The sequence below is a fragment of the Macaca mulatta genome, chromosome 9, assembly GCF_049350105.2.
Source record: "Macaca mulatta isolate MMU2019108-1 chromosome 9, T2T-MMU8v2.0, whole genome shotgun sequence".
In the NCBI taxonomy this organism is placed as follows: domain Eukaryota; kingdom Metazoa; phylum Chordata; class Mammalia; order Primates; family Cercopithecidae; genus Macaca; species Macaca mulatta.
In genome coordinates, this window is record NC_133414.1 from 114,515,510 (window position 1) to 114,536,084 (window position 20,575).

At 59.7% G+C, this 20,575-nt stretch overlaps 2 protein-coding genes across 15 annotated transcripts; one reads left to right on the plus strand and one right to left on the minus strand.

Annotated features, from left to right (window-relative positions):
- Positions 1–60: 60 nt before the first annotated feature.
- On the minus strand, positions 61–17,764 carry PSD (pleckstrin and Sec7 domain containing). Of its 12 annotated transcripts, none has more exons than XM_077947416.1 (18): positions 17,491–17,764; positions 16,123–16,181; positions 13,806–14,542; positions 13,438–13,540; positions 12,274–12,640; positions 11,217–11,645; positions 9,830–10,024; positions 9,596–9,676; positions 9,156–9,268; positions 8,498–8,556; positions 8,297–8,386; positions 4,657–4,700; positions 2,471–2,661; positions 2,308–2,378; positions 2,026–2,183; positions 1,714–1,858; positions 1,283–1,426; positions 61–871 (listed from the first exon to the last, which is right to left on the minus strand). In XM_077947416.1, the coding sequence occupies exons 3-18, from the start codon at positions 14,457–14,459 to the stop codon at positions 641–643; spliced, it is 3,075 nt and encodes a 1,024-aa protein (XP_077803542.1). In that variant the 5' UTR covers positions 14,460–14,542; positions 16,123–16,181; positions 17,491–17,764; the 3' UTR covers positions 61–640. The 12 variants fall into 12 exon arrangements, with proteins under 12 accessions (XP_077803542.1, XP_077803547.1, XP_015003565.2 ...); XM_077947421.1 differs by lacking the exon at positions 17,491–17,764 and adding an exon at positions 17,284–17,370 and having other exon boundaries at positions 13,806–14,052; XM_015148079.3 differs by lacking the exon at positions 17,491–17,764 and adding an exon at positions 17,284–17,370.
- FBXL15 (F-box and leucine rich repeat protein 15) lies at positions 16,644–20,560 on the plus strand. 3 transcript variants are annotated; one of them, XM_077947447.1, is made up of 5 exons: positions 16,644–16,839; positions 18,466–18,645; positions 18,770–18,923; positions 19,212–19,717; positions 20,228–20,560. In XM_077947447.1, the coding sequence occupies exons 1-5, from the start codon at positions 16,772–16,774 to the stop codon at positions 20,415–20,417; spliced, it is 1,098 nt and encodes a 365-aa protein (XP_077803573.1). In that variant the 5' UTR covers positions 16,644–16,771; the 3' UTR covers positions 20,418–20,560. The 3 variants fall into 3 exon arrangements, with proteins under 3 accessions (XP_077803573.1, XP_015003569.1, XP_077803574.1); XM_015148083.3 differs by having other exon boundaries at positions 18,466–18,596; XM_077947448.1 differs by having other exon boundaries at positions 18,466–18,596; positions 18,770–18,841; positions 19,244–19,717.
- The last annotated feature ends 15 nt before the right edge of the window (positions 20,561–20,575 follow it).

Below are 20,575 nucleotides of genomic sequence, written 5' to 3' on the forward strand. Positions count from 1 at the left end.
CAGCTACCCATCCTGCCCACACGCCAGGCATGGTGAGAAGAGAAGGATGAGGCCCAGCCAGCAAGTCCAGAGCAATTTTAATGGGGGTGGAGGCTGTACAAAGGGCAAGGCCCACTGAAGCGGGGAAAGCCAGGTCGTGCTGCCCCCGGCCCAGGTATGGGGCCTTGGCATGGACGCCCTTCCTCCACCTCCAGCAAGAGAGAGGGTGAGCCCTTGGGGAGGAAGGAGGGGAAACCAGCTCAGCCCCAAATCCTGGTCTCTGTCCAAGCCAGGCCCCAGGACAGAGGGGGGACTGCTGGTGTCAGGGTGGGGTGGTCTCAGCAGAAAGCAGAAATGGCATCAGGCCTCTCCCACACAAAAAAAAAGCATCAAAAGTTCAGGGGCGCTAGCCCCTCCCACCCCCGCCCACCCTGTACGAAAAAGTGCAAAACATTATCACAAAAAGGGGCTCTCGGACGTGCCCCTAGCCTAGGCTCCTGAGGCCCAGGCCCCAGCCCTGCCCTGCCCCGGACACCGCGTCCGGCGCGGTCGGGCCCTAGACCGGGAGGCCCTCGTGGGTGGCCCGAGGCCGGCCCGGGCTCAGGCAGAGCCATGTCATCCTGCAGGTGCCCAGCAGGCACCCCCCACCCCAAACCTCATCTCAGGGCTTCCGCCGCCCACTGCCTGCCCCTGGCCGAGGCTCTGAGCTGTGACGCTGAGCCCGGGGCTGGCTGGAGGGTTTGGACTGCAGGGAGGGACTGGAGTGAGAAGGAGGGAGTCCGTCCTCTGTGCTCCCGGCCTGGGCTAGTGCTGCCTCCACTGCATCCAGCTCCTCGCTGCCTGCCTTCAGCTTGACCCGAAGCAGCGCTGCATAGGTGCTATAGCGGGATTTCTGAGGCAGAGGGGCAGGAGCTGTGAGAGCCTGTTCTCTGCCTTCTGCCCACCCCCCCATCTGGACCAGGGAGGGCTGCCAGCAGGGCAGGAGATGGCAGGTGCCTGGCCAGGACTGTGGGATGGTCCCATGCAGGCTGATACCCTCTCTGGGCTCTCCTGGGACCATCATCTGTAACCTAATGTGTCTTGAGCCTTTACTAGAGCTGGGGAAATGGCACACTTGACATATGCCTCACCTCGAAACCCCAGTGGGTGTCAAATGTTATCCTTCTTGCACAGAGGAGGAAACTGAGGCTTAGATTAAGCAACCTGCCCAAGGACCTCCAGCCGGTTCCACTCTTAGAGTCCATGCCCTTCACCCTAGTGTGGGCCTGCGTGTGTGGACAGAGGCGCAGGCAGGGAGGCTCACCTCAAACTCCAGGTAGGCCTCCTTCTGCCGCTGCTCTTCAGCCTCCTTGCCCCGGCCCTTCTTGCCCAGCTGGGCGGCTCGGTGCTCCCGCAGCTCACTTGCCATGGCCTTCAGCTTGGCCTCGTGGGTCCGCACCTGTTCCTCCTAGTGACCAGGGGGAGGCATGGCCATGGTCACTCTGCCCTATATAGTGCCTCTGTGCAGATTTTTAAAAAGATGCCCGCCCCTTTGGACAAACAAACACTATGTTTGGGTTCCCAGCTGGCAAGTGGGACCCAGTGGGGGCTGGATTTCAGCCCCTGCTCACCCCTGTGGCCAGCATCCTGGTGCAGGGGACATCTCCACGATCATACACAGCAGCCTTGAGTGCAGTGGGCCTGAGCCTAACCCCCTCCATCCCACTGGCACCAGGTGGACAGAGCTGGGGCTACCTGGGAGAGGCGGGTGGCAGCGCTGGGCAGGAGAGGGCGGCTGAACTTCTTTTGGGAGCTAACAGCAGCTGGGAAGGGGGGCGCAGAGAACATAGCGGCTACTACATTGATGCGCGTGATCCAGGACTGCATCTGCTCCAGGCTCCTGGGGAGAAATCACAGCCCCTTGGGACCTGGGCCCAGGGTTTCTGTCCCAGGATGCCAGTCCTGGCTCAAGTGTGGCCTGAGAAGGAATGAAATCCAGAGACAGGGAGGGGAGCAGGATGGGAGGTGGGGGAAGGGGTCCAGGATGGGCAGGAGGAGGGCACTCACGGGGCCTGGAAGAGGAAGACCCGCCAGTCAGCTGTGCGCAGGTAGAAGACATGGGGCCTCTTGCTGTAGTCACTGGCACGAGTGGCCAGGGCATGGTGGATGCTGATGGCATTCTTGAGCTCCGTCTCTGAAAGGGCCTTCCCAGGCTTGTACTCCTCCTGCAGGGGTGCCCATCTTATCCTGGCCCCAAAAGCAGCCTGGGCCAGCCCCACCTATTCCCACCCATCCATCACCCACCAGCCAACTCAGTCCCAGCCCCAGCCCCCTGGCCTGGCCCCACACCTTCTGCAGGTAGAGGATCATGCCCTTGAGGATCCCGTGGAAGCTCTTCCAGCCCCGCTTGCCCCGAGGTGCTGCAGAGAGAAAAGACAGGTCAGGGGACCCTGGAACAGGCCCACTCCCATCCATCCCCCAGACGCCAACCCCCCGCCACTCAGCCACGTACTCTTCCTGCAGTCAGGGTCTGCATGCACCTTTCGCACCAGGGCCCCGTGCTTGTAGACAGCAGCCCCGGGCTCGGGAGTCAGGTCCAGGAAAGGGCTGGAGCCGCTGCCACTGCCCCCGCTGATCCGCTTGATGACCTTGGGGTTGGGGTCGGCCAACTCAGACAGAGAGCGTCTCAGCTCCTCCTCGTCTCTGCAGGTGTGATCACCTCAGAGGGGGCTGGCCGTGGAGCCGTGACCCCCGCTTCAGTTCTGGCCTCTGCCTGCCCTGGAAAAGCTCCCCCAGTGTTTGTGGCTTGGGGGGCTCAACCTGAGGGTCCTGTCATGTCTCCAGCCTCAGATCACACCTCCCCAATGTGTGGTTCTGCCCCCTCAGAGCAGGGCACTTCCCTCAGAGTTCCCCAGCCTAGAGCTACCACTGTCCCTTCCTCCTATCAAGTAGGGCCAGCACTATCCTCTCCATTGCTGCACACCCGCAGCCCTCACGCCCTTCTCCACCAGGACATCCCCGGGTCTGCCTCTGCTAGCTCAACCACATCCAGCCCCGGGCTTTGCTCATGGCTTGTGGCTAAATGGTAGCAGATGGAAGAAGTAGCTTCCTAGTGCCGCCCCCACCCCAACCCCATACATCCTGGTCTACAGGCTCAGTCAAAGAAAAAATCGGATTCTATCTTGTCACTCCCTTGCTCAAGAACCTGCAGTAGCTCCCTGTTGTCTCCCATATGGAGCCTATACTGCATCTCCCCCAACACTGTTTTTTTCCATCCCAGCCAGGCCTGCCTTCATTGGTTCCCCACCCCATACTCATTTCAGCCACCACACCTTTGCCTCCCAAATTCCAACTTCCCCTTTCCTCTTCCCAAATGCTGCCCCAACTTCATGGCCCCAGTCTCAACCCTCCAAAAGCCTTCCCCAATCGCCCCCTGCACCCTAATCCTGAGCTGTGCCTCCCCTGAGATCTCCAGTGACTGGGAACTCCCAGCTAACTGGGCAGTGAGGGAGTCTCAGTGGATAAAAGCAAATGTGAGTGATCTATGAACTGTGAAAATAAGACCTCTACCCTCAGACTGGGGACCCCAAGGCCCAAACTGGATTTCTTCCCTCAGACTAGGCTCTTCCAAGACATACTTATGAGTCTCTATGTTTCTGTTTTCTTTTCTTTTTTTTTTTTTTTTTTTTTTTGGAGACGGAGTCTCGCTCTGTCACCCAGGCTGGAGTGCTGTGGCGCAATCTCGGCTCACTGCAAGTTCTGCCTCCCGGGTTCACGCCATTCTCCTGCCTCAGCCTCCAGAGTAGCTGGGACTACAGGTGCCTGCCACCATGCCCGGCTAATTTTTTTGTATTTTTAGTAGAGACGGGGTTTCACCGTGTTAGCCAGGATGGTGTCGATCTCCTGACCTCGTGATCCTCCAGCCTCGGCCTCCCAAAGTGCTGGGATTACAGGCGTGAGCCACCGCGCCCGACCTTTTTTTTCTTTTTTTTTTTTTTTTGAGACGGAGTCTTGCTCTGTTGCCCAGGCTGGAGTGCAGTGGTGCAATCTCGGCTCACTACAAGCTCCGCCTCCCGGGTTCACGCCATTCTCCTGCCTCAGCCTCCTGAGTAGCTGGGACTACAGGTGCCCGCCACCACGCCCGGCTAATTTTTTGTGTTTTCAGTAGAGACAGGGTTTCATCATGTTAGCTAGGATGGTCTCAATCTCCTGACCTCGTGATCCACCCGCCTTGGCCTCCCAAAGTGCTAGGATTACAGGCGTGAGCCACCGCGCACGGCTGAGTCTCTATGTTTCTATTGGAGGCTGCCAAGAACAGACAGCATGGTTACTTGTTTTGTTCTGTGACATCTGGGCTCCCTAGGACCTGAGAGGGCCTCTTGTGCTGCTGGTCAAGGCCCTGCTTCCAGAGGCTTCTGCTTTTCCACTAGGGTTGCCAGGGGACCTCCCTTTGATGTTTCAGCACCTCTCCTCCCACCCCAACCCACTTGTCATAACAACCCAGCTAGAGACAAGATACAGAACCCCAAATTCAGGCAGATATCTCCAAAGAAGGAAGTGAGGCAGCCTCACTGCCTCTCATGGCCTCTCACTCTCCTCCCCTGCCCCACCCAGGGCCCACCCCAGCTCTCTCAGCCTCCCCAGGCAGCCCCTTCCCCATGCCCCATCTTATCCCCACCACACAGCCCCGGGACTCACATGGCCCACTGCAGCTTCTCATTCTTGATGGAGCTGTACAAGGCCTGGGGGGATGGGGGAAACAAATTAGGGGGTTGTGGGTCAGTACCCCAGTGTCAGAGCTTAGAGCCTTCCCCTCACTTGGGAGACGAGCCAGAACTAAGGGCAAAGGGCAGCAGGATATAATGACCAAGAACACAGGCTCCAGAATGGAGACCCAGGCCCGGCTCCACCACCTGAGCTGCATGACTTTGGGCAAGTATCCATGGAGAGGAACAAACGTAGTAACGTGGGCACAGGCAGTTAGCACAGGGCATCCCGGCACAAGGCTGACGCACAGTAAATGGTTGTTGCTATTATTATCTTTATTGTTGTTAAGGGGCTGTCCTGCTCAGATCCTGGGCTGGAGAAGCACAGCCCTGGAGGGAATGGGGAAAAGCAGCCCAAGAAATTCCCCTTCCCCCAACCATGGGCTCTGGCCTGTTTCCACAGGATGAGCCCACACATAGCATATGGGGAAACTGCGACCCCAGGATAGAGGACTCGCCCTCTCAGCACCTTTCTTCACTAATAGAGAGCACACTATCATGGCTCCCAACACCAAGACAAGCTGAGGCCTCCCCCTAACCCTGACAGCCCCAACAAGCCAAATGCCAGGGTGGTCCAGTGCCCTGCCCATGTGCACACTTTCTCACCAGAGAGCGAACACTCATCTAAAAAGCAGTGGTTTTAGCTTCCAATTCCTGCATAGCCCAAACTCTGTGTGATGTGAACCAGTCACTTCCCCTCTATCCAGCTGGCCTGGGGACATTTGGGGGTTCCGGGGTGGTCAGAAGAGAGAACAGGCTCCAGGAGTGGCACGGGGTCCCCTCTTCTCTGGAGTGGCCTGGAACATGGGTCCACGCCAGCGCCTCCAACTGTGGGGGTACTTCCGTCAGCCTGTCCGTGAGTGGGTGTGTCCCCAGCATGTGCATGTTGGGCTAAGTGTGTGGCGTGTGATGCTGCCTGCATGTGAGCTGGGTGCAGTGGTGACGTTGGCAACTTCCCTGTGATGGGACACAGCCTCCCCTTCACTCCTCCCAACAAACCAGTCTCTGACTCTCTCACTGCCCACGGCCATGCCCAGCCACACGGCAAACCAGGCATCCCAACTGGGCACACACTGTTCACACCCTTGTCTGGGGATGGGTGTACCCCACAGCCTCCAACCCCCGCTCCACCGCCCCCAGCACAACCAAGGCAAATCAACACATAGACCTTCCAGCACACACCCAGTCAAAACCCAGCATGGCTCAGACCCTTAATCCTCACTCACCAACTCTCTGGCCAGAAAGCGGAAGCGTCCACCAAGATCCAACCTGCAATCCTTGCCTCCAGCCTTCTAGTTCATCCCCTGCCCTGTCTCAGGACCCCTTCGGCGCACCACCACACCTCCTTTGAGGGCCCCGAACCCCATTGGTGGGCCGCAAGTCATATTCAATCTAGAAAACCCTCTTCGGTTTGTGAGGCCCACCTTGGTCCCAGGGTCTGTGCCCTCCCTGCCCCCCAGCCCGTGCCCACCTCTGGCTGCCCCTGACCTCTGTCCCTACCAGCCTACCAGGCTCTGCCCTCGGTTCGCGCCGCCCTCGGTGCCTCCCTCAAGCCGCCCCCTCAGTCGCCCCCCAGCCTGGCGTGGGCCGCGGCCCCAACGCCCTCACCGCCTTTTTCTTCTTGCGGCTCTGCAGGCGGCTGACCACCAGGTCGGTGTAGAGCACCGGCTTGAGGCTGCGCGAGCGCTGCGGCCAGCCGTAGCACAGGGTCTCCGCGCCGCGGTGGGTGCGCCCGTAGCGCACGGAGCACAGCGAGCGCGAGCGCAGCCGCCCGGCGCTGCTGTGGATGCTGTTGACGCCGATCATGCTGGCCCGGCCGGCGCGCCGAGGCCCCCGGCCATGCCCCCGCCCGCCCTCGGCCCCCGGGCCGCCCGGACGGCCCGCGGACCGCTCCCCCGACAGCCAGCGCGAGCGGCGCGGCCCGGCCCGAGCCGGCCCGGCTCTCAGGGACACACAGAGTGCGCGGCGGTGGCGGCGCTGTCTGCTCTGCGGCTGGGCTACAGCGGGAGGGGGGCACCGACGGGAAGGGGAGGGCGAGGGCGGGGGGCGGGGATCGCATGAAATGGAGGCGCCGGATCGCGAAGGGGGCCCTCCCCGCGCGGCCACTGGGAGGAGCCTGGGGAGGCCAGCGTGGGTGGCAGCTCCGGGGAGGCTGGGAGCGCGGCTATGCCTGGGGCTGTGACGCTGGGCGGACCCAGCAAGGTCTGGAACTCCCTTCTGGCTCGTCTGGGTTGGGGTGGTGGGAGGCGAGAGGTCGGACCGCTTCCCTGGGGCCCTTTTCCACTGAGCCAAGAGGGGCCCCGAGGGAGGACGAAGGCAGGGAAGGAGCAGCCCCGACTTCATGCAGCTCACCCGCAGATACCCCCCATATATAGATCCCAAGTCACGTAACGCACCTCGATTCTGACGTACACCCCAACAAACCAGACGCACCAGTTCACGGTCATCCCAACTCGCAGACACTACCCATTCAAATGGACACTTCAAAACTTACAATCTTTAGCTCACAAACATACACCCCCTACTCAGAGGCATATGGCATACCTCAGACACGGCCAATTCGAAGATGTACACCCCACCACACATAAACATCCAGCCTACACCCCAACTCAGACACACACTCTAAATCGTAAGCCCTAAAACACAAACACACCAAGCCATACAAACCCTTGATTCACGACGCCCGGGCACACAGATGCAACTCAACTCAAGCATACACCCCAGCTCACCATGGACCTTCCCTCTCGGATACACCCCAAACTCAGAAGCCCAGCACCCCAAGCTCACAGACACGCCCTGGGACACTCCTGTGCTGTTACATGTATGTAGTGGCGCAGAGACACCTTTGTCCAAGCCTGGGGGTTTCTTCAAGTGAGTCCAGGCCTCCCTGGATAAACTACCACCACATCAGGGAGAAGAGTGAACCCATTGGACGAGCCGTTCCCTTCTCCCACCGGCACCAGCCCCTACGTATCTGACCCCTCAGTTGTGGGTCATGGAGCTGGCGCCTGGGAACGGGGCCTGCTCACAGGGAGCCAGAAAGCAGTTTCTGGCTCCAGCTTTGCGCTAACTCGCTGCCAGACCTTGGAAAAGCTTAGTCCATCTCAGGCCCCTCTCCCTCTGGGTCCCTGCAGCGCAGCAGCACCAGGAGGGTCTTTTTGGCTGTCCACGCGGCGGGGGAGCAGTGTGGAGTGTACCCCCACTCAATCCCGGCCCCGTGAAGGGACCCCCGCAACTCCCGCCTTCCACCCCAGCACACACTGGAGGAGGGGAACTGATGAAGGCAAATGCAGGGGCCTGGGCCGCCTGCTTGCGTGTTTTCCAGAACCGGGTCCCCTCCCCCGCCGCGCGCAGCCGCGACCGCACGCATGTGCGCCATGTTCCGGGAGAGCCTGCGCGTGGGGCCGGGGGAGGGGGTGGTCCCCAGGCTGAGTCACGAGAGCCCAGGCTCCCGCGGCAGTAGCGGGGGCCGGCAAGCCCCAGCCCTGCCCTCCCTTGGACTCCGGACTCCGTCGCCGACTGGGTCCTCCATCCTTCCCCTCCAGCAACTTCTACCCTGCCCCGCCCCCCACCTTGAGCAGCTCCCTAGGGAAGTCGCCGCCGTCATTGAGGCCCTCCAGGTTCCCGATGAAGTCCCCGCAGGTCATGCGCTTCCCGATGTTCTAAGGGAGGCAACAGAGGCCTGTGAGTTTGGAGGGCCCTTGGCCTCCCAGGTCCTGAATGTCTGGCCAGGGGTTTGTTTTCTGGCTCCTGCCCGCCCGGCCCCCACTCACGTGGCCGTGGAGATCGGTGTTGAGCAGCATGAGCGCACAGGTCAGAGTGTGGGCGCCGTCTAGGGGAGAGCTGACTTTCAGCCTTGGCTGCCTCCCAGGGACCCTTCCCACAGCCATATTCCCCAACCTCCCAGTTCATCTCCACCTGCTTTGGCCGGCAACCTCCTACCTCCTGAACCCCATTAGTGAACCCTCCCTACAAAGAGCTCCTCTTCCAATAGATCCCTCAGCAAGGACCTAGCCCTCTTCTCAGGATCCGTCCCTGGCTCCCTCAGGTACTGAGGGCTGCCCACTAGTTGCCCCAACGTTCCCTTGCCTCTAAGCCTGGACCACAAGAAAGTGAACCGCAGCACAGTCCTATAGACCAGGGCAGTCAAACGGAAACCCCACTCCAGCCAAGCACTGGCCTGCACAGGCATGCAAACTCCTGCCTCTTCACAGCACACTCAACCCTAGCAATATGCCTGCCCACATGTATGGTTCCACATACATGCAGCCATGACAGCACTGTCTGCACACATGCAAGTTCACATGCCTACACACATGTATATCTATTCCCTGCTGTACACACACTCATGCTCTTGTATACACACACAGGGCCCAGCCCATTTTGCCTCTGTGGCCAGCTAAGAAGCCCCCTGCTCTCGGAACTCCTCACCCTCTGAGGACAGGGCTTCAGGATTGCACTGGAAGTATCGCTGGGAGAAGTGGGCCAGCACGCGCTCTCGTTCCTGGGTCTCACCCATTAAGGCCAGCTCCTTCAGAAACACCCTGGGGAAGGGGCAAGAGAGAGTTGCCTAGCAACCAGGAGTTTCTGGCCTCTGTCTCTGGGGTGACAGGTGGCTTTGAGAGTAGAGCAGCTGGGGTGGGAAGGGGAGGAGAGAAAGGGGATGAGGGTATGCACCCTGAGCATTCACCCATCACCCCTACCCAAGGTCCCTTTACCAGGCAGCTCTGGACCTTGGTCATGCCCAGCCAGCTTGGGAAGGGTGAGGTCAGGACAGCTTGTGGGGGACAGAGGGGCTCAGAGGAGGCATCCTGGGGCCCTAACATGAAGCCTGGAGAGTGGGGGCTGTCCTCCAAAGGGTCAACACCCACCTGAGAGCTTGGTCCAGAGTCATGCCCGTGAAGACAAAGAACTTGAGGTACTCCCCAGCCACCAGTTTGCTGAAGTCATTGCTGTGGGCAGGATAGAGAGACAGGTAGGGTCTCAAGGGGAAGCGCAGGGGGTCAGGTGGGGATTACCCAATGACCTGGGGACATTAGATGGAGAGCTGCCTTCAGGATGCACTCCCTCTGCCCCCATCCTCAGTCCCAGCCTAGTGGCTTTACTTCTTGCCAAGGTGCCGGGCCACATCAGCCTTCCTGAAGCCGTCTAGTCGGTATAGTCTCTTGGCCAGGCGCTGTGCAGCCTCCAGGTCTGCTTTCTGCCCATTGGACAAGGTGTCTGTGCTTCCCAGGGCCAGCCGCTCTGTGCTGTCCAGCTCTGAGTCTGAGTCGGACACCAGCTGGCTCAGGGGTGGTTCGCTGCCGGGATAGAACACCAGCTCAGGCTGGGGCAGGGTCCTTAGGAGCCATCCAGACCCTCCTTCTGCCTCCAGGCGCAGAAGGTGGAGAAGGGGAGGGAGTGGAGGGACATGGGAAAGCATTCTTCTTTTTCCCTGGGAAGGAGATTAGATTCTCTCCATCAGCCTACTCTATCATTACCACCTCTCTGTGGAAGTCCTGCCTTAAATCTAACCCACATCCATCTTGCTGCTGTGGGAGTTCTGGTTGCTTCCCCAAGCTCCCAGGGGCCTACATTTGCTATTAGATGTAGATTATCTGTTCCCACCTTGGCCCTACACAGAAAATAGTCCTTTGTCTCTTAGACCATGGACAAAGGTGGAATAGATGGGCTACTACGGAGGAACTGTGGAGGGTCAGGGAAAGATTTGAGGGCAGCAGGGATACTGGTCCGAAGGCTTTCCCCCTCCTGCCTTTTAGAGAGAGGAGCCTCTCCTTGGTGCTCCCCCTCTACCCACACAGAAGCAGGCTCTGGAGTTAGGGGGTTAAGGGTCAGGGTGCGCACCCTCATTCCCTTTCTCTCCTCCCCTTCCCACCCCAGCTGCTCTACTCGCAAAGCCACCTGTCACCCTAGAGACAGAGGCCGGAAACTCCTGGTTGCTAGGCAACCCTGTCTCCCTGGCCACCCCCTCCTGTTGCCATGGCTTCCATGACTGAGAGGGTAGCTGGCAGAGAGGAGAGCAGAAAGGTTAGACTGTGAAAGGACTTCCTGGAGCTGGACGAGAGATGCCTGATTGGGCAGGGGCAACATGGGAGGGAGGCAGTGGGAGAGGCTGGTGGCTGCATCTTTGGTGAAGCCTCCAGGCTGGGTGGGGGTAAGATCACAAGAATTCTGAGCAGGCTAAAGACTCTGCCAAGGGAAGAAAGAGCCCTCCAGGAGAGCAAGAAGGGTATTCTCCGGGGATCCTTCAATGCTGAATCATGCTTTCTCAAGCCACTGGACTTGAGACCAAGAGAGGCGCTGTGAGGGACTCCCCCTCACAGCTAATGGCAGTAGTCCTCCAAATGGGAAAACAGGATCTGCATCCCCTAACCACCCCTACTCAGGGGTCAGGAATATAAACTAATCCTCACACTCAGGATCTGTCCCTTATAGCAGCTGTTTCTGGAGCCCTGGGGGCCTCAAGTCTGAGGGACAAAAGGAATTACTTACCTGCCAAGGGGTGCTGCACCCAGCCCAAGGCTGTCCTCTGAGTGGCAGGGACTAGGGGGCTCCCTCCCTGGGGCCAGCTTGGCTCTGGCCTCTGCCTCCTCCTCCTCCCCTCTCTGTGTCCAAGGACCATCAGCAGCAGAGCTGGTACCAGAATCCGGTTCAAGAGGGGCAAGTGGGGCGGGAGCTGGTGGGTCAGGCCGGGGGGCAGGGGGTTGGGGAGGCAGCTCAAAGGTGAAGAAGGGGCTCTGGGTTGGGCCAGGTGAGGCCAAGGCCTCCAGCGAGGCGAGGCTGGTATAGGAGGTGCCTTTGGCCCGGTGTGACTCCAGGATGGCTTCGAACACACAACTGAAAGAGTCAGGCCCATCAGCCGAGGGGCTGGTCCCAGGTAGAAAGGGCACAGGTGACTTGAGAGGCATCCGGCTCCCTGGCCTGCAGGGGCAGGGAGAATCTCTGATTAGGGGCCCAGATTACAGGGCTCGGGCAGAATTTCACTGAACTCTCACACTGACTCTGCTTAGGGGATTATCATCTCCTTTTCACTGGCTCCTGCCCACTAACAAAAAAGAGCCTCCAGGGTAGGGGACCAAGCTATTCAGTGCCCCCTGAGGCACACCAGCCCTACCAGTCCCCAGCACCCAGTCCCCTCCCTCCCTGCTAATCTCCCTTTCTCCTCATTTTCCCTGATCCGCTTCCCTCCTGCCATCCCATTTCTATTTCTGGCAACATCTTAGGAGAAGATGAGGCTCCAAGCGACACTGGGGTGTGAGACGGAAAGGAATGTCCCCACACTCCCCACTCTCCCACCAGGATCCGGACTCATGCTCCTGTGATCCTGGGCTTGACTGCGGCCTTTGGCCTCTCACCCTGCCCCCTGTTCTGCTTGAACCCCTGGCCTCTTTGCTTCCCACATCCCCAGTGTTCTGCCAAGCCTCAGGCCTCTGTCTAGAATCTCCTGCTATACACCATGCCCACACCCATCTCTATCCCAAGCCCTTTGAGCCCCGCTCTGCCTGTATGCCAATGGGAAGCCACTTCCTTCTCCCACTCCCCCACTCACCGGGCCCCGTCAGAGGCCTCAAACACCTCGTCATCCACATCTTCTTCCCCGCCTGCCTCATCCTCGTCCTCATCCTCATTGCCACTGCCGAGGCTGGGATGAGGGTCAGGGCGTAGGCCGGGCCGTGGGGCAGGTGGGTGGGCAGTGCCTGGTGGACCCTCAGAGCTGGGCTGACTTTCAATGGCCGAGTCAGCCTCCTCCCGCTCAGCCAGCACCTCATCGATGTCAGTCTCGCGGTAGCACCTCAGGGGCACCGTGTCCAGGTCTGTCTCTGAGTACTTGGCCGCTTGCCCCACAGCCACCCCAGAGCCCTGCCTTGAGCCCACCCCAGGTGGAGATGGGGGGGCCTGCTCTGGGGGCTTAGCACCTGTAGTGTGCATAGGCATCCAGGTCAGGAGGTTATCCACGTCAGCTCCCTGTCCTAATCCTGCTGTAGGAGCTCTGCCCACTGCCTCATATTGGCAGGAAGTTCTCTCACTGTCTAGCCACCATTCCTCCTGCTACAAACTTAGCTTGTTCCTGGTGCCAGTGGAGCTCATTTTAAATCAAGTTCTTGTCAAATGGCTTTGAGGAACTGGGGGAAGACTAGTCTTTTTCTTTCTCTCTTTCTCTCTCTCTCTCTCTCTTTCTTTCTTTTTTGAGACAGGGTCTCACTGTGTCACACTGAAGTGCAGTGGTGCAATTATAACTCACTGCAGCCTTGATCGCCTGGACTCAAGGGATCCTCCCAACCCAGCGTCCCCAGTAGTTGGGACTATAAGTGCACACCACTACATCCAGCTAATTAAATTTTTTGTAGAGACTCGCTATGTTGCCCAGGCTGGTCTTGGATTGCTGGCTTTGAGCAATCCTCCTGCCTTGGCCTCCCAAAATGCTGGGGCCACTGAGCCCTGCTGAGCCTCTTTTCTACTCCATGGAATGCCCCTCAATATCCTGCCGTCCCCTCCCTCCATTACTCAGCTTCCTCCAGGTGTCCCACCCAGTCCCTATCCTCCAGCCTCCCATCATAGCGCAGATGGAAAGGTTGAGGCCTGGGGAGACATTGGCTGACTCAAGAGCCAATTCCAAGGATTAGGGGAAGTTTGAAGGAGGGCTCCCTACTGAGTCTCAGTTGCTGTGGGGAAGGTCCTGCCCTGTTCTCTCTGCCTCAGTCCCAGGCCTTACCTGAGCTGGGGGGGTCCAAGGAGCCATAGAAGAATTCCCATTTGGCTCGAGCGATTCTCTGGGCATGAGAGGAAACTTCCCGGGGGGAGGACCAGGTATCCCCCTGAGCCAAGGAGGGAGACACAGGCACCCAGAGATAAAACCAGACATACAAGGACACAAGAATATGGGACAGAAACAGAAATTAAAACATGCAGGGACAGAGATGGAGGTGCAGAGACACAGAGACAAACACAGAGGGCAAGAGAGAGGCAGATTTAGGACAGATTAAAGGATTCAGAGTGAACAGCAGACAAGCCCATGTCTGACAGGAGGTTAAGCCTTGCCCCTACACTGGGGGCCCCAGGAGCCCAGGGGAAGTTGCATACCTGGTTCAGGAATCCAGTGTCAGCAGGTCCTCTGAAGAGTGTGGCCAGGCGCTCAGGGGGGCCCCCAAGCCCATTGGGGAGAGAGGAGTAAAGGCCATCTGCTCCAACCTGGGGTGGGGCTGGTGGCCCATGTACAAGGTTCCGGCTGCCAGGTAGGGCGGAGCCTCCTCTGGCGGGGAGTGGGTCTGATGTGGATGCTTCCAGCCGTAACTTCCGGTTGGAGCCAGGCCCAAGGGCTGGGGTGGGCCTGGGAGGAGAAACCCCCCCCAGATCCCAGCTCCGACTCAAGCCCCCGGGAGCAGGTAGCCCATTCAGTGGCCTCACACTGGCCTTCTCCACAAAGCGGAAGATGACCACAGAGCTCTGGGCCCCGGGTGGGGGCTGCCCAGTGGGTGAAGAGGGTGCCCAGGGTGAGGGAGCAACACGGGGTGAGGGGGGGCCACGCAGAGGTGTACAGGGTGCTGTCACACGTCCCAGTTCCCGGCCTCGAGGACCTGGACCTGCCACTCGCCGTAGCAAGGAGCCTGTGCTGCCATACATGCTGGCTGGGGGGCTCTGGGGCACTGGGCCTTCGGGGAGCCAGCGGCGTGGGCATCGTGGTGGGGAGATGGCACAGTCGCCTTCCGAGCAGAAGCGCATGGCACCCTGGGCCATGCTGGGGCCGGGGGTCAGGCTGGGGGGGCAGGGATGGCGAGGCCAGGCGGGGAGTAAGGGGGCTGCATGCTCTTCAGACAGGCCTGTAAAAGAGGAAGGGGAGCATGGGGTGAACTGCCAAGGAGTTAGATGGACAGGACAGCAGAGATAGGGAAGGGAAGGTTGGCTGGGGCTTCTGAGTACCAGGGGCCTAGCTCATCCTGGTAATATGGGATCACTGATCCCACGCCTGGGGGCTACTTCCATAGAGGCCTGAGGAGAAAAGAGTTATACACCCGGTGGGCCCCTGGCTCCTTTCCTTCTGCCTGGGGCCCTGAGCATCACCCTGGGAGGACAGAGGAAGCAACTTCAGAAGTTGAGTGAGCCTGGAGTTCTTATGGCACTTTGGAGCTACTTCTGGAATGGGGGAAGTTGGTACTCCACCCTTTGGAGAAGGGGTGTCAGCCAGCTGTCACCATCATACCGCCCTGTGACCCCTATAGTCTCTCTTATGGAGGCTTCTCACTCAGGGAAGGGAAACTCAGGCCTCCTGGAAGGAGAGGGAAGAAGAACAGGGGTTATATAGGGATGCTGGAGGGCTGAGAGGCACAGCATGGAAGTGGGGAGAAAGGCCTGAGCAGAGGGTCCTACCCCCAATATATACATACTGAATGGGAAAGGGACATTCTTCTTCTTCTTCTTCTTCTTTTTTTTTTTTTTTTTTTTTTTTTTTGAGATAGAGTTTCACCCCTGTGACCAGGCTGGAGTGGAATGGTGCTATCTCGGCTCACTGCAACCTCTGACTCCCAGGTTCAAGTGATTCTCTTGCCTCAGACTCCCGAATAGCTGGGATTACAGGCGCCCACCACTACGCCTGGCTAATTTTTGTATTTTTAGTAGAGACAGAGTTTCACCATGTTGTCCAGGCTGGTTTTGAACTCCTGACCTCAGGAGATCCACCTGCCTCCGCCTCCCAAAGTGCTGGGATTACAGGTGTGAGCCACCGCACCCGGCCAGGGACATTCTTTTCTTCATACAGGTACAGACAGGCACACACATACACAGACACACATGCACACACACACATTCATAAGGACAAATATGTCAGTACACAGTTAAACACATTCATAGGCAACACCCTCTGGCACACACAGACACAGACACACACACACTGCTCAAAGACACACCCTCATGCACTCTCATAGTCATAACAAATATGTGTGTAATGAAAAGGCACATGCTTGTTTTACACACACACCATCATCAAACAGGAAGACACAAAGAGGTACCCAAATATATACACAGGCTGTCATTCTCCAGTGCACACAGAGGTCCAGGTGTATCAGACACTCACAGAGACCTACTGCTCACAGTCACATACACATACAGATGTACACATACAGATGTACACACTCAAGCAGGGACACACACCCTCCCCTCCCCCCCACCTACTAGGGTCTCTTGAGGGGAATCTGCATCATATTCCTCTCCTCTCCCTCTCTCCCCAGAGGTAAGACAGATCCCATCCGGGAGAGACCAGAACCAGGTAAAGGGGCCTCTGGTGGCAATGCAGGGGAGGGGCAGAGGTCAGGAGTAGCAACCCTGCCAGGCAGGTTCTGGAAGCTCAACGGGGTCCCAGCGCATACCCGGCGCAGCCCCAACTCAATGCCACCTCAGTACTCACCGCTGCTCGCCCAGAGCTGGGACCGAGGAGAGACAGAGGAGAGGCTGGGCCCAGCTGAGCTGTGAAGGCAGCGCAGCTCCCGTTTGCTCCAGGCCCGCCCGCCTCTCAGTCCCTCCCCCTACCCCCTACGCGCCGCTCAGGCAACGCTAATCCCCCCCACCCCCCGCCCTCTCCCAGGGCCCGGAGCCCCGGAGGCTGCCAGCCCCCTTGGTCGCTAGGTCCCCGCTGGGCTCTCCCGCCAACCTAAGACCCGCCCCAGACAAGGAGGAGGGGGCATGGAACCCCTGGTTCTATTCCCCAGACCCTGACGTGCCCCACCCCACTTGTGTCCACGTCTGTCTCGCCCACCGCCCCTTGAGCCACACGTAAGGCCCGGCTGCACACGCGTGTCCCGCTCCAGACCCCACGCGTGTCCCTAGGAGGCTGCCACATGACCTGTTACATGCCACACGCGCTCCCGCCCCCACGAGCACGCGGCCGCGCCAAGCACACGGTATGGGTGTAGACTGGACCCGCCCCCTAAGTCCAGGAGACCATCAACTATGGAAAGGAGATCTAGGGAACACCGTCTTGAACCCGCCAGGGGTTTTGAGTCTCGGACCCAGGAGACCCAACCGTGACCACCCCCCCCCCAGGATGCAGCAGGGGGATGTTAAATCAGATTTCAGGAAGAACTTCCTTGCTGCCTGAGTTAGGTGTCGTCACGCCTGCCCAGGGGTAAGAGATGACCTAGGGACTGGAAGACGTGGGCGACAGGTAACCCTTGTGCCCTTGGCCAGGGTAGAAGGGGACCCTGCTATTTTAAGAAAGAGCCGCTCGAGTTACTATGGCAACTACTCTCTTTGGGAGGGCCAGGGAGGGCAGATGGTGACCTCGGAAGGAAGAAGGGGTCTGTTCGGGCAGTCAGGGGGCGCGAGGACGTGCGAGGCGGGGGCGCGCGGGGCTCACCGCGGGGAGGGGCGGCGCGGACTCCGCGTGGTGCTGAAGGGGACAGCGCCAGATTTGTCGCACTGCGCAGGCGCAGAGGCGCGAACAAAGGGGGGGACGAGGCGCGCGGCCGGAGGTGGTGCGCGCTCACGTGGCTCTATCTTTGCAGGGGTCAGTCCTCCTAGCTACCCCCTCCCTAAGCAGGCTGAGGAAGAAGAGGTAGCAAGCCCTCACCTAACTTGACCCCTTTCTTGTCCTTCCGCGCCACTGGCTTCTCCCTTCTCGCTGCCTTGCGGGGTGGGGAAACGTGGAAGGAATTCTGGGAAAACCAGATGTCTGGGTTCTCTATTCCCGTCTGGCTTGATTCTGGACAAGGCGCTTCCTCTCCAGGGCCTCGGTTTCCCCATCTTTAAAATGGAGAGATAGCATAGACCTGCCCACCTTTCAGAGGTGCCCGAAGCCCTGACGAGATAACAGATGAGAAGTGGTTTTCATTGTGATAAGCCAGCTGAAGCGGTTGCACCGAAGGAACGCCAGACCGTCAGCGGTGCAGCGGCCCCCGCGTCCTTCACATCCCCCCATACTCATCCCGTGGATGATGGGGGAAGGCACTACCCCTGGGGTCCCCCGGAGCGGATCCTGGGACTGGGACGTGGGGACGCGGTGAGAGGCAGTCTTGAAGCCAAGTCCAGAGGTCTGGGGCGTCACTGCCCCAGGGCGGACCCAGCCTCAGACCCTACAACTAAACCCAAGGCCAGCCGAGAAGCACTACCCCTGGCGGGCTGAGCTGAGCTCTCCTCCTTCTCAGGACTCTGGACCTTTGGAGGAAATGAAAGGGACCCAGTTGGAAATATAGTCTTTATTTGCGCCCCCTACGTCTCTCTTCCCCCGGCAGAAACGCGGCCCAAACTGTTACGAAGTGGAAGAGGCTGGATAGCTCTTCACAATTAATCAGGAATGGGAGGTTTGAGCAGGTTTACTTGATGAGGGAAAAATTATAGCCTCGCCCATTCATTCATTATTTCAACAATTACTTATTGAACACCTGTTACGTGGCAGACAGTAAGAGCCTGGATAGTTTCTCTCCGTTTTTCAAAGTCGGTAAACGCGACCAGAGGGCAGAGGCGAGGCCGGTAACCTAGGAGTCCTGGCTCCGCCCCCTCCGCGTTTGGCCTTGCCTGCTCCTTCCATCATCACTTCACTCAGAGGCGGCTACTGGCCCAAGAGGACGACAGAAGCCAGTCTCTGATGCCCACCGCATTCTCCAGCTTCGGGCCTCAAGCTCTGTAGCTGAGAAGGCGAGGCCTAATGTTACACCACCGGTCTGTTCCGCCTGTGTTTCGGGGTCTACCCGAAAAGCTTTCAGATTGGATCCTCGGTGACACGGCACTCGATTGAATAGGTCTATCTCTACAGCCCAAGGAGGCGGGTTTGGCACGGCCACTCCAAGGCCAAAGCGAGAAAATCTTACTGCGCACGCGCAATATACAGCCGATGGAGCCACCGATGGAGCCGTCCGGAGGGGAGCAAGAGCCCGGAGCCGTCAGGTACCGAGTACCGGAGGGGCCGAGAGAGGGAAGACGAACCTGCGGGAGGGTATCCGAGCCGGGGCTGGGTCTGGGGGCCGCTCTTGGGAGCTGGGGCGCAGGAGCATAACGGAGGTGGACTCGCAGGTAATAGTGGCCTCGGGACGCCGGTGCCAACGCCCCTTTACTCGCAGGCTCCTGGACCTGCCCTGGGAAGATGTGCTGCTCCCACACGTCCTGAACCGGGTCCCGCTGTGCCAGCTGCTCCGGCTGCAGCGCGTTAGCCGGGCCTTCCGGGCGCTGGTGCAGCTTCACCTGGCCGGGCTGCGTCGCTTCGATGCAGCGCAGGTGAGCCGGGGGCTGAAGCCCCGCCCCTGCCTGGGTACCGCCCCGCCTCTAGCCCAGCCCCCAGCCCCGCAGTATACCCTTCTGGACCCCCTTGGGCCGCCGGGGCTGCCCGGGGAGGGATCCACGCAGCAGGGAGTACTCCAAAAGAGCAAGTACTGGGTAGCGACTCAGAGGGAGAGTGAGGTCTCTCCTGGGAGAGCAGGAGGCTGCCAGAAAAGAACTCAGGGGCGCATAGGCGGCTGAGGAGTGCGGGACGGGCTGAGAGTTGGGGTGCCTCCCCGCCCGCAGGTGGGTCTGCAGATCCCGCGGGCCGCATTGGCCCGGCTGCTGCGGGACGCCGAGGGGCTGCAGGAGCTGGCGCTGGCGCCGTGTCACGAATGGTTGTCAGACGAGGACCTGGTGCCGGTGCTGGCGCGTAATCCGCAGCTGCGGAGTGTGGCGCTGGGCGGTTGCGGGCAACTGAGTCGTCGGGCGCTTGGGGCGCTGGCCGAGGGCTGCCCACGCCTGCAGCGCCTGTCGCTCGCGCACTGTGACTGGGTGGACGGGCTGGCGCTGCGCGGCCTCGCTGACCGCTGCCCGGCCCTGGAGGAGCTGGATCTCACCGCCTGCCGCCAGCTCAAGGACGAGGCCATCGTGTACCTGGCGCAGAGGCGCGGCGCTGGCCTCCGCAGCCTCTCTCTGGCCGTCAACGCCAACGTGGGGGACGCCGCGGTTCAAGAGTTGGCTCGGAACTGCCCAGAACTCCAGCACCTTGACCTCACCGGCTGCCTCCGCGTCGGAAGCGACGGTGTCAGGTGCCTGGGCCTGATGGGGCGGGAGGAGGGCAGTCACTTAGCCTCTGCTGGTATGGGGCGGGCTGTAGTTGTTAAAAGCCCGGACTGAGGCTTCTGAATCTTCCTGCAAACCACAGCACCCCTATTCTGAACAGAAAGGGCCTCTAGGGTTGCCTAGGCCAGAGAGCCCATAGTTTAAAAACTTTTTTGAACCAATATTTACACATTGGGAGATTTCATAGAAAGTCGACTTCTGGCTTTTCTTCAACAAGGGGGAAACCTTGCAATCCTAGGTGGAGCTGAGGGCCGAGTTCCCCCCCTTAAATGAGACGGGAAGTCTCCAGCTCACTGGAAGCCAATCCAGGTGCCTCCCTTGTGTAGGGACGGAAAAAGTATGCCCCTGCCCCGAGCTGGAGGGAGACTGGGATTTTGCCAGAGCCAGTCCGAGGCTGAGTGAGCCCGGGCTCCCACCTTACCCCACCAAGGGTGTGGTGGCTTCATGCCCCTAGCCTCACCCTGCTCCTCCCTCAGGACATTGGCCGAGTACTGCCCCGCGCTGCGCTCGCTGCGGGTGCGGCACTGCCACCATGTGGCGGAGTCCAGCCTGAGCCGCTTGCGGAAGCGCGGCGTGGACATCGACGTGGAGCCGCCGCTGCACCAGGCCCTGGTGCTGCTGCAGGATATGGCTGGCTTCGCACCTTTTGTCAACCTGCAGGTCTGACGCGCCTGCCAATCGGAGCACAGCTGGACTGTGTGGCTGGGGCCTGACATTGAGCTGTAGGGAACCTGAACTGTGGGGACCTCTGGTGAGAGGCCAGTGCCCTGCCCCACCCTGGAGCTTCAAATAAAGAGCTTTTTACCCCCTCTTGCCTGGTGCTG